Source organism: Elgaria multicarinata, chromosome 2 (genome assembly GCF_023053635.1).
Source record: "Elgaria multicarinata webbii isolate HBS135686 ecotype San Diego chromosome 2, rElgMul1.1.pri, whole genome shotgun sequence".
Classification (NCBI taxonomy): Eukaryota; Metazoa; Chordata; class Lepidosauria; order Squamata; family Anguidae; genus Elgaria; species Elgaria multicarinata.
In genome coordinates, this window is record NC_086172.1 from 150,941,388 (window position 1) to 150,959,086 (window position 17,699).

The 17,699-nt window shown below is 41.0% G+C and overlaps 1 protein-coding gene across 1 annotated transcript in view; it reads right to left on the reverse strand.

Annotated features, from left to right (window-relative positions):
- CEP128 (centrosomal protein 128) overlaps nt 1–17,699 on the reverse strand; it is a 238,411-nt gene that overhangs the window by 148,835 nt on the left and 71,877 nt on the right. The window contains exons 13-15 of the mRNA XM_063117936.1: nt 14,216–14,566; nt 9,237–9,887; nt 7,542–7,706 (exon numbers count right to left, since the gene is read on the reverse strand). Of these exons, the coding sequence (XP_062974006.1) occupies nt 7,542–7,706; nt 9,237–9,887; nt 14,216–14,566 (1,167 nt within the window). The remainder of the gene's footprint in view (nt 1–7,541; nt 7,707–9,236; nt 9,888–14,215; nt 14,567–17,699) is intronic.

Below are 17,699 nucleotides of genomic sequence, written 5' to 3' on the forward strand. Positions count from 1 at the left end.
AAGGAAAGATCTCCCACCTATCTCTCCTGATATACAGCTAAAAAAATCAAACCCAAATCTGAGCTCTCTAGTACTAAGTAGCACAACACAAGAACACCTCAGGCAGGTGGGTAAGAACAAAAGAACCCCCCTATTCCCTTCCACTCTGTCATGTCTAGTCCTGCTCCCCTTAGGTTGGGGGAAGGTGTCTCAGGTGATCGATCAGAATCAGACTCTGAAGTAGAGAAGACAGCGCCAGAAGCATGCCAGATTATACCAGTGGGGGAGGCAGCTCTCACGAGCTCTTCAGCAGCTGGGAATGAGCCTTTTCCAGAGCTTATCTCCTCAAGGGTAAACAGCACACATAGTGAGAAGCCAATATTCTTCTGAAGGGGAGGACACGGAGAGGTTAGCCGATCCTAGAGTACGCCGCAGACTAAAACGGGCGGAACTAAAAGGTGAGAGAAAGTCAGCCCGGTTGGCATCTCGTCAGAAGCTGCATCACAACCAGTCTCTCTGAAGTTAATACGTTTTGGGGAAGGGCTTTCCATTCTTCTTGTAAGGACAATTGTCTCGCTTAGTTTGCATAGTTTTGCCTAGAGGAAAGTTCCTAGAGATTAGACTCCCTTCAGGTGGGAAAAGACATTTATTGTTTAAATAAAGCCTTGTGAACTACTTAGCGGACCTCGTTATTGTCTCTCAAGAAGATGGGAGGTCTTGAAAAACACAACACACCCCTCCCCACAAGACCTGAACAGGACTACAAGCCTCCTCTTCCAGGCTGGGTAGAGCCCTGAAGAGAACTGCTCTTATGGCATGGAGACACATAGCAAATTCTGCTCTAAGTCCCACTGGTGCATTGCATAATGAGAGTGGCCATGGAGAATGGCCCACCCTAACTTTTCAACCTACCTATGATTTCTGCTCCTCCATCTTTACTACCCTCAACTGATCAAAGGTTTCCTGCTTCTTCACATGATGCTGGCTTTTCTCCCTTCAGGCCCCTTAAGTTTGGAACTTAAGTCACTGCTCATGTATGTGGTGCCACCTAACCCTTCCTTCAAATCCACCTTTCCTACGTGGCCCTTGATTTATCCTCCTAATCTTCATTCTTACCTGTAACCAAGCTTTAAGTTCATGTAATGGCATATGCCTGCATTCTTCCCTGCCTGCCCATCTCATTCACTCACTCTCTCTCCCTCCCTCCCTCCCTTCATGGTCTTCCTCACTGTTGGTCTTAGATTATAAGCTGCTTAGGACACGGATCTATTTCGCTTGTGTGTAACTGTATAAGGCATCATTAAAACTGATGTACAACAACAATAAAATAGAAAATTATTTTTGCAGCCTTGTGTACACATCTAGAAGCGGAAGCAGGGATCATTCATGTGAACGTTCACATTACAAAATATGAACACCTTTACACAGTGGCATGAACCTGCATGTAAGAAATTTCAGAATGAAAACCAGACCTTGCACGCATATGTTACAGAGAATTTCCAACATGTGGTGAATGTTGACATTCACATATGAATGGTGACAATGCTAGGGAGGAAGAAAGTTCACCTCCCCAAAACCCAGAGATACATACCAGTGAACGTTGGCAGCAACCTAAACAAAACTGACTACAACAACGGTAAAGTCCCAAAAGTAAGAACATCAGGTGTTGAGCTGCTATATTACATTAGGTGCTAGAAACATTATTTGCATGAGTTGTTGGAGTCTACTATGACAATGCATGTAATGAGTCTGCAATGTTGAATTATGAAACTTCTTTACAGTTCTGACATTACACTTATATTTTGTACGTAATATTTAGAACCCTTTTCAAAAGGAAATTTCAAAGAAAGTGATTTCCCACCTTCAAGAAGCCCAAGGGAAAACTCAAAGCTACAGAAATGCTCTATGTATGGGTTAAAACTAGAAGTAAAGCAATACTTTGCATATATACAGTAGGGAAGTCAGGCTTACAATAAAACATTTGCTTGGCTACCTGTCGCAAGTAGATATGGGCTTCGGGTCCAACTGTAGATGTGAAGCCACCAGACACTTCTGTGATTTCTCTATGTGGAGAACAGTGGCATCTCAATACTGCTGCCACAGCCCCTGCACCTTTCCTAGGTGTGTTTGCATTGCTTCCTGGACACTGCTGATCAGGGGGAGAGACCCACTTCCCACAAGCAACAGCAGCCAAGTAAATACGTGTGAGTGAGATTTCGGATTAAACGCCATTGCATCATTGTTCAAGGGTTCTGATGGGATCTGAACTGATTCAGATTGGCTGGGATGAAGCCAAGCTATTTTTGCAATTATTTAATAAATAGCTTGGATCAATCTGAGCCTGGGGCACTCTAAATATAAGGTGCATGGAGGCAGAGAAAGGTGAATGGGATCTATGCTGTGTTCCAAAAACAGATGAAAACAGGCAAGCAGGGTTTCACTGTAAACAAAACATTCTCCACTAAAGGCCATAGTTCCTTATTTTTGAGCAGCTACAGCCATGCAAATTCCTAGACCCCTATAATTTTAAGCAACTGGTAAACACTGGCCTAGTTATTTAAGTCTCACATGCCATAACAAAGGTGGAGAGGCATATTCCCATTAGGTCAGGGCACTTCCACTTCAACCACTATATAGTATTTATTATGCTACTGGATCAGAGCTAAGTTGCCATTAGAGTGCTAAGGAAAGTTGAGCCAAAGTGGAAAACTCAACGTCAGGGAATAAATGAGTTGGGAAAGAGCCAGCATCACTTAGTCAGCCTTAGTCAGCAGCAGTAGCATGCAGGCAATCCCGGGGAGATCAGGATAGGAGCTTTGATTGTTGCCATTTAGTTTGCCTTCATTTCTTCCACAATTGGCAGGGAGAGCAACAATCGCTGGTGCTCTCTGTAAATTCTTCCAGCCAGCAAAAAAGCAGAACCCAGAGAGCAAATCATACCCAACAATTGAAGATTTATCCAAAAGCAAAATGATTAATTTTACACTTCAGTGCTGGGGTTTGTTCTCAACTGACATCTTTCATCCAAGACGACAAGCGTCCCAATCACGACAGCTGAGTTTAAAGTGTCAGCGTATGTTGGACAGAAGAGACTAAGGGAGAATTATTAACACAGCAATCCTATCCCCGAGGTATACTCGCTGGGTGGGAGAGGATTACTATAATACTGGGAATGAGGGTAGTTTGGGACATAATGGGGGAAGGCTGGAGCTTAAGACAGAATCTTATGCTGGCAATGCCTATAATGCGTATGAAAAAGGGCTGGCACGAGCTAAAATACTCTGAGTTAATGGAAAGCCTCAAGTTGTTCACTTCCTCCTCCTATCTCCAACCTCAGCTGTATCACAGGATTCCAAGTAACTCAGCCATCAACCACAGCACACTACCAGAAGAATGTAAGGTCCAGCTCACAGCATGGGGTGACACCTGCCTGCCCCCAGAACCAGGAGTATGTTGAAGCAAAGCATGGAAACCTCCTGTCGATCAGACCAAAGGTCCATCCAGCCCAACATCCTGCCTCCCACAGTGCCAACCAGAAGCCTCAAGCAGGATGTCCAGCCAACAGCTTCTCCCTAGCAGCTAGTTCTCAGAGGCATGTTGCCTTGGAATCTGGAAATTCTATAGAGCCATCATGACTAACAGCCAGAGATAGCTCTATCCGCTCTCTAATCCTCTTTGAAAGTCTCTAATCCTCTTCAAAAGTGATCTAAGCTAGTGACTATCACCACATTTTGTGGTAGTGAATGCCACGGATTAATTAAGGATTGTATACAATTATGTCCCACTGCTGATGGAAGATGGTTTGATCCAGCGGAAAGGACAGAGATGATTTTTTGCCGATTTCTCCTCCCCTCACACCCTGCAACCCTCCACACCTCCTCCCACACTGTTCTGCGTTGCCATCTAGGAAAACAAGAAATAGTAGCACCATAGACCCTGCAAATACAGAAATATACCAAATTAATGTAAATAATCACCAAATAGTGACTCTTGATATTGGGAGTCATCAAATTCCCTTTGAGGTAGTTTACAATTTCTAAACATCTACCTAACAGTGAAATCAGTTCAAACGTATTGAAGCTGCCACTGCTCCTGGATGGAAAAGAAATGACCTCAAATTCTTTCATGTCCAGCATATAGTCATATGTGCCAGTTTCTCTTATATCTCTAAGTTGCTTGTTCAACAAAAGTACAGCTATGTTATGTGTGTGGGGAGAAACCCCCAGAGCTTCCATGTCCATATTTTGCATGGGGTCAATGGTTCAGTCTCTCGATTTCTTACAACTCCCTAAGGATGGAATGAAAATACACTTAATAAATATGTTACAAACTGTTCTCAAGCAAAATGAAAACCAGAACATTGTCCTCTGATCAAAAATGAGCACTCTTTTGACATTTTCTCATTTGACAGATTTTTCTTTGACATTATAAAAGAGTTAGCCCTGAGCAATTGCTCTGGTCTGATCCAAAGAACACAACAGTAAGGATCCAATCATGGTCCTTTTTTACCCAGGGAAATATTTTGCTTTGGTAAAAGTGGAATCTGTGCTCTCATGTTCTCTCTTTAATTATGTCCATGCAGCAACAGCAGCCATCAGAATGCTGTCATCAGAAACTGCAAATCCAAATACAGCTTGGCCATGACGATCTTTGGAAATGGCTTGAATACACCAGCACAACTTTTATTTCCAAGCCAAAATTTTAAGCGACTTTTCAGTTGTGTAATGGGTTGGAGAATGTAGAAAACCGTAAGTAATTTCCTATGGGATGCTATCTTTTAATACTTCAAAGGATGAACCTACATTTTATTAAAAGAGGGCAGAATGTTTTTGTTCAAAGCTTTCATTGGAACATCACATTATTAATTTGTCACGTCCCAGCAATATACTTGGAGCCATTAAATCCCACTGCCTATTCCTGCCACCTCTCATGGAATATTTAATAAAAGTAAGAATGCTCACAGACATTACCAGAAGTATTAAACTGTAATATGCTGGTGCCGAGTAAAGAGGGTTGGTATTTTAAGCAGGGACAGCACATATTCTGCGAAGCAGAGCTCTCTTGAAAAATTCTGTACACACACAAAATATGTTTAGAAGAAAACAGTTCAAAAAGAGCAAGCAAAAACCTGATGAATCTACAAGTGAGCAATAAAGTGCCACCGTTTTTAGGGGCTGTAAACAGAGAAAAGAAACTAAAGTCTTTCAGAGAGAAATGTTGATGTGTACAGAAGTCAGAGAAAGGCAAACCAGAAAGGCTTTTGCATTGTTTGTTTGGTCTGTGCAAATTCTATACACAGATTTTAAGGCTTTCTGATCACACCAGTGCTTCCCACTATATGACATTAAAAAAAATCTGCCCCACCATGGGATAAAACCAGCAGCAAGGGTACACTATGGTTGTACTCTTGCTGCTGGTGGTATTATTATTATTATTATTATTATTATTATTATTATTATTATTATTATTATTGGTTTATTTGAAATTTAATCAGGGAAATTCCAGTTTCTTCTCTGACAAAGAAGACTATTTTTGGCTAGTACCTATGACATCAGTGGGACAAAATATAAAACATTTACACACACCAGTGATAGCCAACCAATGTATCAGCATTAGCCAATCACTGAAAGGACATTTTCTCTTCTTTCTTTTTTTTTAAAGCCATATTGCACAAACAGCTCACCAACATTATAGCTAGATTTTAAAATATTTCTTCAAAGGAGAAAACATTCCTCCACACTGCACTGGAAGGCTATTTTCCTCCCAAAAGAAAGTTCCTTTACATGGATTGGCACTAAAGCCAGTCACATTAAGAGAGAAATAACTCAGAAAGTATTGTTACTACGCAACCAAAAAGAAGGCCACATTGTGATCATTATCGTCATCAACATGAATCTGTGTCCACAAAGTAATATGTTGAAGAATAGATTTTAAAAATATTCCAGAGTTCACAACAAATTTTGAACATATGCATTCTTTTGGAGGAATCGAAAATAATTTATGGTTGTTAAGATCAATCATTCATAGGAAAATTAAAAACAGCACATATCTTTCTGCTACAATTCATTTCAAAATTAGGATACATTTACGGGATTCTAAAACGTCCTTGTCATGATTACTGAACAGCCCAAACTAGAGATCTCACACAGAGATAAAGACCACTGTACTGCTACAGATATAAACACATCAATATGTTTACCACCAGAAATAAAACACATACATTCAAAGCATGTTGGGAATTCTGGGAAACGTAAAAATAAATATTGATACATGTGCAGTCTCTAAGCTACTGAACTACAAAAGATCATCTGTTTTCTGGATTGGATTCTAAAAATGTAGCCAGAGGCATGATATTTCTGTTTATATGTTTATTCATTCTTTAATGTTTCTTTGGGGAAGTGACATGTTATCCTCTGGACAATACAGGCATTCTAAGAATACCAATTGGGCAAAAAGAAAGCTTCCACAGTACGGACATTTGAACTAAATCAAATTCAACCAAGACATAATTCTATCTGCTTTGCAGATGGAATTATATAATCAGGATCCTCCAGATTATTTCCCAAAACTGATGGGCCTGCTAGGAGAGTGAGGGATGTCTGCATACCAAAACACTCCTAACAATATTTTTATTAGTATTATTTTTAGAGCTTTCCCCATCAGTACATAATTGATCTAGTCTAACGAGCTTTCACAACAAATATGGAAATAAAAATCTTTCTGCTGAGACTACTTAAGAGGTATACCTGCTACTTTAATACACTTTGGCATTAGTTGGATAGTTTTAGGAAATTTTCTATTTGCTCAACCATTGGTCCTCCAACTGCAGTCAGAACTGTGTCAGACCAGGGACCCAACCACAATTTCCTTTTATCTTTACAAAAAAAAATAAGAGAAGGGGAAAGAAAGAGTAAAGGAGAAAGATTGGGGGCAGAGGGAGCAATAAGGAAAAAGTTGGGCTGGATGGAAGGAGACAAATATAGTAAAAAATAAAAATAAAAGTAAGCCCCATATAGCAACATGGGGCATGGCTAGACAGGGTGATATCCCAGGGATCACCCCAGGATCATCCCTGTGCGCCCACAAGACACACAGGGGATCCCGGGGGCAGGAAGGGATGATCACTCCCTTGCCCCAGGATAGCCGGGACGGCTTTAATCCAGTCTCCTGAAATCGATTCCAGTCTCCTGAAATCGCTGGACGTGTGGGCAGCCATCATGGTTTCTTCCCGGCTCCTCGCGAGTAAACGCGAAGAGCAAGGAATGGGACCAGGAGCTCTTCAGAAGCTCCGTGCCCATCAGGGGTGGGTGGGAGCAGGACGGGGTTTTTTATTACCTTTTCGAAGGAGTGCTCCTGCGCTCATTTTCATTTTTTTAAAAAAGGCGTCCTCCGTCCTCCCAGGACGTCACACACTGCATGTACACTGAGGGGGAGGATGTCATGATCATCATATCGCGAGATCCTCCTCCGTCCGTCAGTAAGTCTAGCCATTCCCTTAGTGTTAAAGACGGATGCCAGACTCTATTGTACTAGCCCATGAGATCATAATATTTATCTTTTACCTTTTCATCCAGTTCCTGCTTCATCAGCTGGTATTTTCGCCTAAATTTTGCATATTCTTCTTCCTTATGGTTTAGCTCCTCTGTCAACTTATCACATTCAATTTTCATCTTTTCCACCTGTCGGCGATAAGCTTTTGCTAATTTTTTTTCTTCTACAAGTTCAGCCTATTGGGAATAAGCAAAACAAGGAACAAAGTTAAGTAAGTTTATTTAAATTCTCAACTCCTTAATTCATATACAATTTATTTTCATGAGTTTGACTTATATATAATTTATCTGAAAGAAAACTCTTTTTTCAAATCTACATCACATGCCAAGCTACATCACAAGTTGCTTATTATTAGATAGTTTTCATGCTGCACAATGTATATAGGAGTCTAACCAATACATTTTTGACAGCTCTGCCCTTTAAGTTATTTTCCCTTCTGCTAAAAACATGTCTGTGCCTGTTTCTCCAACATTTTCCCATGCCACACCAACCCCTCAAAGTTTTTCCTTCATTTTAATGTAATTGTATTGTGAAGAAAGCAAATTAGACTCACAAAGATACCCAGGGTTCCTGAGAGGGAAGAGGTGGGGCTATGCAGAAGTATCAGACAGGAACTACAGGTGAGGTAAACAGGAAGTACAGCTCTGGTTTAGATGGCAAATAGGTCTGAAATAACCCAATATATTATTGTGTTGTGTTGTCTTTTTTAAAAAAAAACCACCTACCTGCTACTATTTTACTTAATCTGTAATGCAGTATTCATTAATCTAACAGTTATCTTACACCATCTAGCACAATTAGAGTTTTAAATCCCCACATTCTGTTCTACAAAATATCAGGTCTTTACAGCAAGGGTGGGCAACTTGTGGCCATGCCGATGCACCTTTCCCAGCACAGGGAAAGGTGAGTGTTGATGAGCGTTGTAGGCCAAGATAACTTGAGCACCCCAAATTGCCCACCTCTGCTTTACAGGAGCAAATATGTAAGAGACGTCTTGCGATAGATATACAATTATTGCAGAGGATCCAGATCATCTTGTACAGTGGTTACAGTTTTCACCAGATGCCTTTCCCCAACGTAATACTATTATTGCACAAAAATCTCAAACGGTGATCCCCATCTCACCTATATATCTATTGCTTTTTTCCAAAATTGTGTGGAATGGGGCCACATGCATCTCTCAGGCACCTATTGACTTCTTTACCTATGAGATGACTGTTAATGACCAACACAGTCTGCCTCATATGGTAACTTTTGCCTCAAAGTTCATTTTTTAACAAATTAAGATTGTGAGTGGATTCCAAAGGGGAGTTTACAGGGTTGCTTTCATTGCCGCTAGCTTTCTGCTGTATATTTGGCGGGGCTTGTTTGTGCAACAGATCAAGCGCAAGATCAGTGGCAGTATTGGAGACAGCCTCATATGCTTAAATAAAGCAAGACTGGCAAAAGTCTTGAACAAATAAAGGTAGCCTGTGTTATCAGCCAACATACCCCAGCTATTCAAGATTGTGCTGAGTGGATTCTTGTTGTGGTTTAAATTTTAAGCTCAACTGCATATTTCACAGGAATGTACAACCTTTTCTGGTCAAGGAACACATTGCTAATTTTAAGTTGGACAGTATTTGTACCACCACCACCCCCTATACACACAAATCCAGGTATGTTATCCAGAAGGATGGGGTAGCTTCTCCATTCTACACAGATACCTTCAGTATTCGAATGTGATCAGCTGCCTCCTCCTTTTCTTGGCTGAACAGCTTCATCATCTCTTGGACACGTTGGTCATGTTTGGCTCTCACCCGCTGCAACTCTGACTGAAGTTCTGCCAGCTCCTGTTGGTGGACATCTCTCTCCAACTTTAGTTGCTTACTGGTTGTAGCCATCTCCTCCTGACTAGACTCCTGTTGCTTCTGGAGTTCCATCAGGGTCTTGCGCATCTCCTTTTTGGATTTCTCTTCTTCTGCTATTTTGTTGGTCAATTCTGCCCGAACAGCACTCAGGTTTTTAATAACTGATTGCATCTCTAGCAGTCTTGTCTGGTCCTTTTCATGGATCATATTAACTGTTGCAAGCTCCTCTTCTAAACATTGTTTATCAGATCTTATTTGGCTCAGTGTTAAGCTCTGCTTTTGAAGCTCACTCTCCAATTTATCTGCAGTTTCTCTGACATCGCTAATCTCTTGTTCGAGAGCCACCTGCAGCGATCTAGTTTCACTGAGCTTCATTTCTTTACAATGCAGCTCCTCTTCTTGCTTGGCCCTCTTCTCAAGAACATCAGTCAGTTCCTTCTGCAGATTTTCCATCTGGTGCATAGCTGAAAGAAGCTGACTCTTCAAGTCATCCTTTTCTTTAAGGAGCTACAATTTAAAAGGGGGTAGGAGATTGGAGAATTAAAGAGTTGCCTGAAGTCAAATAAGGTGTGGAAGGGAGCAATGACCCAAGATACCACTGGTGAGAAAGGAGGGAACTACACCGAATAGACCAGTGCCAATTGGCAATTCCATTAACTTTGCCAGTGCCCGAAAATCTCTTCACTGATTGATTGAGGTGTGCCTCAAAAAACTGGATGGCAGGAAAATGAGGAGCAACTCCACACAATGATATAGAATCCAAAATGTCTTTTAGTAATTAATAGGGGATATTATTTGCAAGTAGTTCTGGGAATTTGTTGAAGGGCAGTATATAAACTTTAAAACAAATAAAAATATAATATAATAAATAGCCAGCGTCCAACTGTGCCATTCCATTAATGCAAATGACACTGCCCTAGTGGAAACTAGATTCTGAATTATGCGCAAAAGGAGAATCTCACTAAAGTTATAGTTGTGCAAGTGGTGATGCGTTTGTGCAACCTGTTGTGCGACCAATTGCACATATCTCTAGTGCAACCCGTGGCTGCAAGCTATTGAGCAAGTGGTTGTGCATTCGACTGACGCAAACCATTGAGCAAAACGTCCCACAGCTGCTTGCATAATCGATTGCACATGCATAACGGGCAACTGCTTACACAACAAAAACATTGGCTCAGTTCAGATAATACATTTCTCAAGGGTGGTTTTAGAACTCCACGGTAGAGTTTTTACACCACCACTGAGAAATATGTTGTCTGGTGGGAAAACTCTACCTCATGGTGGAGTGTTTTTGGAACACTCCACACTGAATATCCATGCTGTACAGAGGCAAGTTCCTGCACAACCATTGTGTTGTGTGACGTGTGGAGGGCTCCGTGGAGTTTTCTGTTGTGTTGAGTTGACTTTTCCCACTGGGTACAGAGTTCCCTGGCAAGAGCGGCGAAAGGAGCTGCAAAAGGAGAGCCGCTGGGATTGTTTTTTTGTAGCAATGGCTGATGGGGTACCAGGGGAAGAGAGAGGGCGGAGCAACTGTCAATCAAACATCACAATGGATTTTACTCAACCCCACGGTAGCCCACAGTTACACAACAGTGAAGTTAGAACATGTTGCATGGGGAGTACCTCTTAAAAACTCAACCGTTGAGTGGAGTTTTCACACTGTTGACTAATGTGTTGTCTGAACTGAGCCATTTGCTAGTGCTCCACTATTTGACTTTGTAGAATGACACCACTGGATACTATCTAAATGAATAGCTCTCCATTCTCTTTCTTCAAACAATGGCTGAAGAGAACTCTTTTGTACACACATATATACGCTTAGATATACATACAAATGTCCCTATATCTGTGCTGTTTTATTGAATTTATTTTTATTTACTTTACTGATTTATAGAAAGTTCCTTGCTGTCAAAAGTCACCCAAAGTGATGTATGGTAAACAATGTAACACCTATTAAAATGAGTAATAATGTATTTTAATGTTGATGCTACAAGTATTAATAACTAAAAATAAACCAATTAAACAAAACAGCACAATCCCCCAACCCAACTGGTAAAGGCAATTCATCTATAAGCATATGCATATGCTTGTGTACAAAGGAGTTCTCCTGAGCCATTGTCTGAATAACAAAAAACAGATAGCTTCTGTTTATTTGTTTCTAGGAGTTTGTACCCCACCCTTCAACAACCTCCCAGGGTGTCTTGCAAGTACAATCACACAAAAGACAGCCTTACTAATTAAGAGCAAACATCTTAAATTTCACACCACTGTATGGTGTTGCTCTTCCACTGATTGATTAAATGCCTTAATCAATCAGTGAATAGACTTTTGGGCAGTGGCAAAATTCATGGAAATGTCCATTAATATTATTCAAAATGGTAAACAGATAGATCAGCAATATATTTAGTTCTTTTTTTAGTACTTGTTTTTTACTAGAAGCTGGGCACAGTCTGAATAACAAAAAACAGATAGCTATTAAATGCCCTACTCCTCCCATGTTTTAAAAACATGATTAGTACTTCTTTTTTTACCAGAAGCTGGGCATTACTGTGAAATAGGCTGCTGTTGGTGCTGAAACCTGTGTGTTCAAATGAGTTGCTTAGTGTACTGGGGCAAAGACCCCACCTTTGCCTTGTATTTGGTCTTTTGGGCAGGTTACTTGTCCTTTGTCACGCCTCCAATGGCAGCCATTTAGTAGTGGTGCCCAGGACAGTTTCTCAAATGGCCAAATCTCCTTCCCCCATGCCATCCACCACCCATCGCAACACACTTGATTACAAGCTGCTGTTTTAACTTGGGATAAACTCAAAATGTCTCTGCCACCCCTCCAGTCTTCTTTCCTGCCAGTAGAAGCCAGCCCTTCCCAATCCTCAACCCTAGCCTCACTATTGATCGTTAACATCCCCGCAGTTCAACAGACCCTTCCCCACCACCCCGCCCCAGTTACACTCAATTGTCAATATTCGTGACTGACCATTTCTCCTCAGAGGTTTGAGCCTACCAAAGTTGTTCCAGCCTACAGGTTTCTTCTGTACTTTTATCTTATTTAGACAGGCGGCAGTTCAGTTCCACTAAGTGGAATCTGCTTTTCACAGAATGTAGTGAATGATTAATTATCAAGCACAGAGGCAATAAAGTCCATCTACTTGTCAGACCTGGAATACATTACATTTAAGCCTTTCAGGGACATAAAATAGCCTTTCACTGTCAAAACGTGTATGTTGTATGTTCCTTATTTTCAAATTGCAATGAAATACTTAATTATTGCTTTAAAATCTTCCGTTTCCCCAATGGCCATCTGCCATAGCCATCCTCCTTATATGTTTTTACATCTAGGGTGGAAGGGCTAAGCTTATATTTCACACTGCTCATTTTCTTCTCATACTTATTATCACAGCAACAGTGTGCTTCCTCTTTAAGTCTTTAGAGGTTACTCCTGCTTCTGGACATCATTCAAGACCATTTAATTGAAATGCTAATTGCTATTTTAAATGCTAATTTTTCAGCTGATTGCCAAAAAATGAAAATTTCACTATATCAGAAAGCTCTAAGCCTGCACATATCATTACCTTGAGTTGTTAATATTGTACCTTGGACAACAACAGAATGAAACAGGGGGATCCTCAAAGAATCTCAAACATTACACTGGATGTTCCATTTGAATTTGCTATTTTGAGAACCAACATTAACCAGGAAACATTACTTCACCATTAGGGAAGCTGTGCTTCTACTCTTAGGGAAGACGAGAAAGAAAGCCTTGGAGAATTGTCAACTAATTCTTCAAAACCTTATTAGTCAACCCAGTGAGCAAATTTTTGTTTTTCAGTGCAGAGTCACTTCAGCTATGAGGGCACCTTCACGACTTATCTGGCAAAATATTTGCTGCATGTACACCAGCATTTCCCAAAGCAAATGCATGAAGGGGGTTGTGAGCTTCCTGGAAGCAACTGACTTACCACTACTGAAAACATGATGCTGGACTAGATGGCCCATTAAGAGCAGCTCTGATAGAATAGAGCAAAGATTAGAAGAGATAAATGAGCACAGATACATCTCTAATCACCCTTATACATAAATCTGGGGATCCCAGGCCAATCACAGTTCCCAGTGACTGATTGGTTCATATACAAGTATTTGCTGTCCAAGCCTTACATCTTTGTAACAGAAATACTAGAAGCACATGGTCAATTCACCACACCATGTAGAGATGCCCTTAAAATATACTAAGACCAAAGAGTGCATATTTTATTTGGCTGGACAAAACTGGCCAGATTTCTAAAAATCAAGGTGTGGCATTAATTCTCATGTTTTACGCCTTTAGATTCCAGACCCATCCCAGAAATCACCATATAAAAGCCAACTACTAATATTTTTTGAGTTTATGTTATACAGGACCAAGATTTGATCAGGCAATGAAAGGAAGTAGAGATACCATACCAAGCCCAACTGAGGATAACGAATTGCCTTCTCACCTTAAATGTATTCCTGTAAGGCCATAAGAAAATCTGTGCCAGATTAAATCAATAGCGTCTGGGATCCTATTGATCCTATTCCAGCAGTGGCCCGTCCAAAGGTTTGAGGTTTACCTTGCCTTTTGGTTGAATCAAAGCATTGCATGAGAAAGCACTGAATGCATTCCCTATTAAAAGTTGTACCTTCTCTCTCCTCCTCCACAAAACCCTACCACTAATGGAATGATTTTCAAAATTGTAATCTGTAAGTACATTTTACACGCAAATATTTCAAGAGTCTTGAATTTTATCAGGAGAAGGATCAAAAACGCTTGTTAAGACAGTTGATCTAAAGGGAAGGGAAAGAATAAAGAAAACCCATACCAGATTGTTCTTCTCCATCAACTGGCTGTGAAGTTCAGTCTGTTTCTCTATTTCGTGTTCCAGTTTCTTACACTTCAACTTCCAGTGTCTAATAGATTCCTGAGCTTTCAGTTTTAATTCCTCCTTCTTCTTCTCATTCTCTAGCCGAAGTACTTCAGATTGTCTGAATTCAGCCAAGTACCTCTCAGCTTCCTTAGTCGACTCTTCCAATTGCTGAGCCAGGTTGGTGACCTGGAGTTCTGCAGCTCTGCACTCGCTTTCACACACCTTGTAGTTGCTCTGGATCTCCTTCAGCTGGCTCAGCATCCTTTGCTGCTGGGTCTCCCTCATTTCCAAGTCAGATGTTAAAACCTAGAAGTCATCACAATATGTTAAAGGGTTGCCCTTGAGGGAACACAGAGATATGTTTAAGGTTGTGTCAGAACAAAAAGCCTTCAGCTACACAGAGAGCCCATTCCAGGGACACTTCCTTTCTATTTCCAATGAAGTAACTGATATGAACATACATATCCCTGGAATTATGTCAGCAGGCTTTCATGCCAACTTTGAAAAAAAAAAGAATACATTTTCCCTGTGATGCAGAACCAGTAGACACAAAAACAAAAGGAGATTGCACACACATACCCAATATAAAAATACTGTGTTTCCCAACAATAAGTCCTTGCTCTACAGAATAGTGGCTTTTAAAACTACCTTCTACATTACTACCCTTTCCACATCAGTTTTTCTGCTTAACATCCCCCTTCCCCTCCATGTTTGCCACAAACTCTCTACATGTTGGCAACCATTCTGTGGATTTTCTTGGAGGCACACACAGTCCATGTAGCACACACCACACACTCCCCAAAGCTGTACTCCATAGAGCACAGTAGTGATTGACAAACTGCCTTATGGGAAAGTTCACAAAAAGCAAAGGAAGCCAAATTGGTCCATAGCCAGTCAGGTAGTACCTTTATTAGGTCCAAGCAAATGTCTAAAAATAGCTATTACAGGGAAGTGTGTCTGCCATCATTTATCTTCTCACTGAAGAGCTTTTCATGCCTGACCAGACCAGAGACAGGATGATTCTTCAGGCAAAGACCCTGATATTGCAGAGCCTAAAGTCCCTGTGGGACTCCCTGACTCTGGCAGCTGCAGAGAAGCTACATTGGGCCTTTCAACACTCTGAGGAACCCTCGGATGGGGCCCCTGAGGGATGTAACTTGCCTATGGAGTTGGAGGTCAAGTATCTACCAACTCCTAAAGCATGGCAGCAATAGAAGGTGGAGGCACAGGACACTGATCAGAGGGGAAGCAAGCACATCAAGAACCACAGCAGCCAGGCTGCTCAAGAGTAAAGGTCTACCCAGGAGCAAGGGTCTCCTCAGATGTAGGGAGACACTGAAGCAAGGACTAATGGCTTGCAGCTATACCTGGGTATTTGCTAGAAGATCTGACTTGCTCCTAGTTAAGACTTGCTGGAACAACACCTTGATTTCAGCTCCCAACACCTCACAACCTAGTTTTACTAACCTTGCTTCTTTGGAGTGATCTCTCATACTGCTGACTCATTGTAAGACCCTGTTCCTTGGATTGTGTTTGATTTGGGCTGCTTGCCTATGCTTGACTTCAGCCCTGCCTCAGATCCTACTTTTGGACTGCCCCTCTCCTTGACCAGTAATACCATGCTTCTCATCTCTGCCTGCTTCTGACTGCTGAATGGCTTTGCCCCAGAACTGAGCTTGACTCAGCCACAGTAAGACAGAGCACCTGGTCAACTTCCCCACAACACTGTTCGAAAATCACCACTCTAGGCCAGATGCCAAAGGTTCTCAACAAACTGTGCATCCCCCCACCCCCAAATACGTTAGGTGTTGCAAGATACACATAAGCTTTTCAGCAAGCAAGAGAAAAACTTGAGCCCTGGCAATTATAGATCAGTGTTATACACAAATTAAAACATGACTTTTGATGCTGTGGCCATTATAATTGAAGCTAAAACTGGACTTTTTAATTTGGGTATCTTCTAAAGTGTAGAAGACATGCTTTCCTGCTTTGGTACACATGTACTTTTTTTAGACTATCAAGCACATTAGGAAACCTTTCTTCCTCAAATACCTAAAAGTGATGTTTTATATACTCAGTTCAGTTCAATTACAAACGAAGATTTGTATTAATTAAACATAACCTCTAGGGGCTATGCATTCAAATTCTGACCCTGACAGATGTGAAGGGACACAAGACAAAAAAAAATTCAAATCGCTGCATTTATCCTTCCACAAATTTAGTAAAATCTCTCATTTTCAGACTCCTGAGCTAGATTATTTTCCTTACAACAGCTGTAATTGCTTCCCATCTGGTGATAATATTAAAAGATGCCAGTCCTAAATAATGGCATCTTCAGCCCTTCTGGGTCATTAAAAATAATTATTTCTTCACAAACCCTATGAGAAAAGATCTTGTACATACAACTATAGTTTCCATGTAGTAGTTAATGAAACAAGATTCAAGGCTTAAGCAAAGTAGAGAAAATATTGTTAAATTAATTGAAGGCATTTATCTTATCATGTAAAACAACAACAACCAATGATCGCTATTTTATTAGCAGTTAATTTTTATTTTATTTTTAAAAAAGAAGAAAACCCAAACTTTTCACTGAGATTATTTGCCTTAAAGCACAAGACATGCTTTATTAATTCCTTAGACATCAACTGTCTATATGACTGGAATCAGAACAATCCTATACCAATAACATGTTTATACAAAATATGTGCTCACATATTTTACCAATTTGCAAACCAAGCAGAACTTTCTAATAAAGAGAAATAAATATTCCTTGCTTTGCTTAATATTACATTTATATATTTGGGGCTTTTGGAAGATCAGTTAAGTCTCCAGCCTCTTTATACTTAGTGCAACACATATGAAGACAAATGCCAAAAGTAGAAGAGTCTTTTGCCCCTAAGCCTTCCATCCAATGTCAGCAACATCCGCTCACACAACAGGACAGGCCCCTCTTCCCCCCTGCAGTCCTCTCATGACTCCCTTCAAATCTGCTCTCTCCCACCCTCTGGGGGAGATCTATGAACAGCATAGGTGCAGGGGGAGGGTTCAGGACAGAGCAATTATGTTCCACCACCAGTGTGCATTCCACTGGAGGACACCCAGACACAGGAGGACAAAGACACCCTTCGATACAACTCCTGGGTTGTTGCACCATAAAGATGCACGTATGACTAACTGATTGCACATGGCCTGGGTCAAACTATAAATGTCCCCATTGACTTCAGAGGGATGGAGTGCACAATTATAGCTTATGTGTCTTTCCTCAGGGTAGTACTTCTGTTGTAGGGGTATTGGCTAGGATCCAACTCTCACGTGCACAAGTAGAAGCTGGGGCAGGCGGGCTCTGAAGTAACTTTTGTGGCAGGGTGGGAATTTATGACATCTCCCCCTAGCCATGTGCATTTCTGTTCACACACATGGAGGTTGAGATCAAAGCACT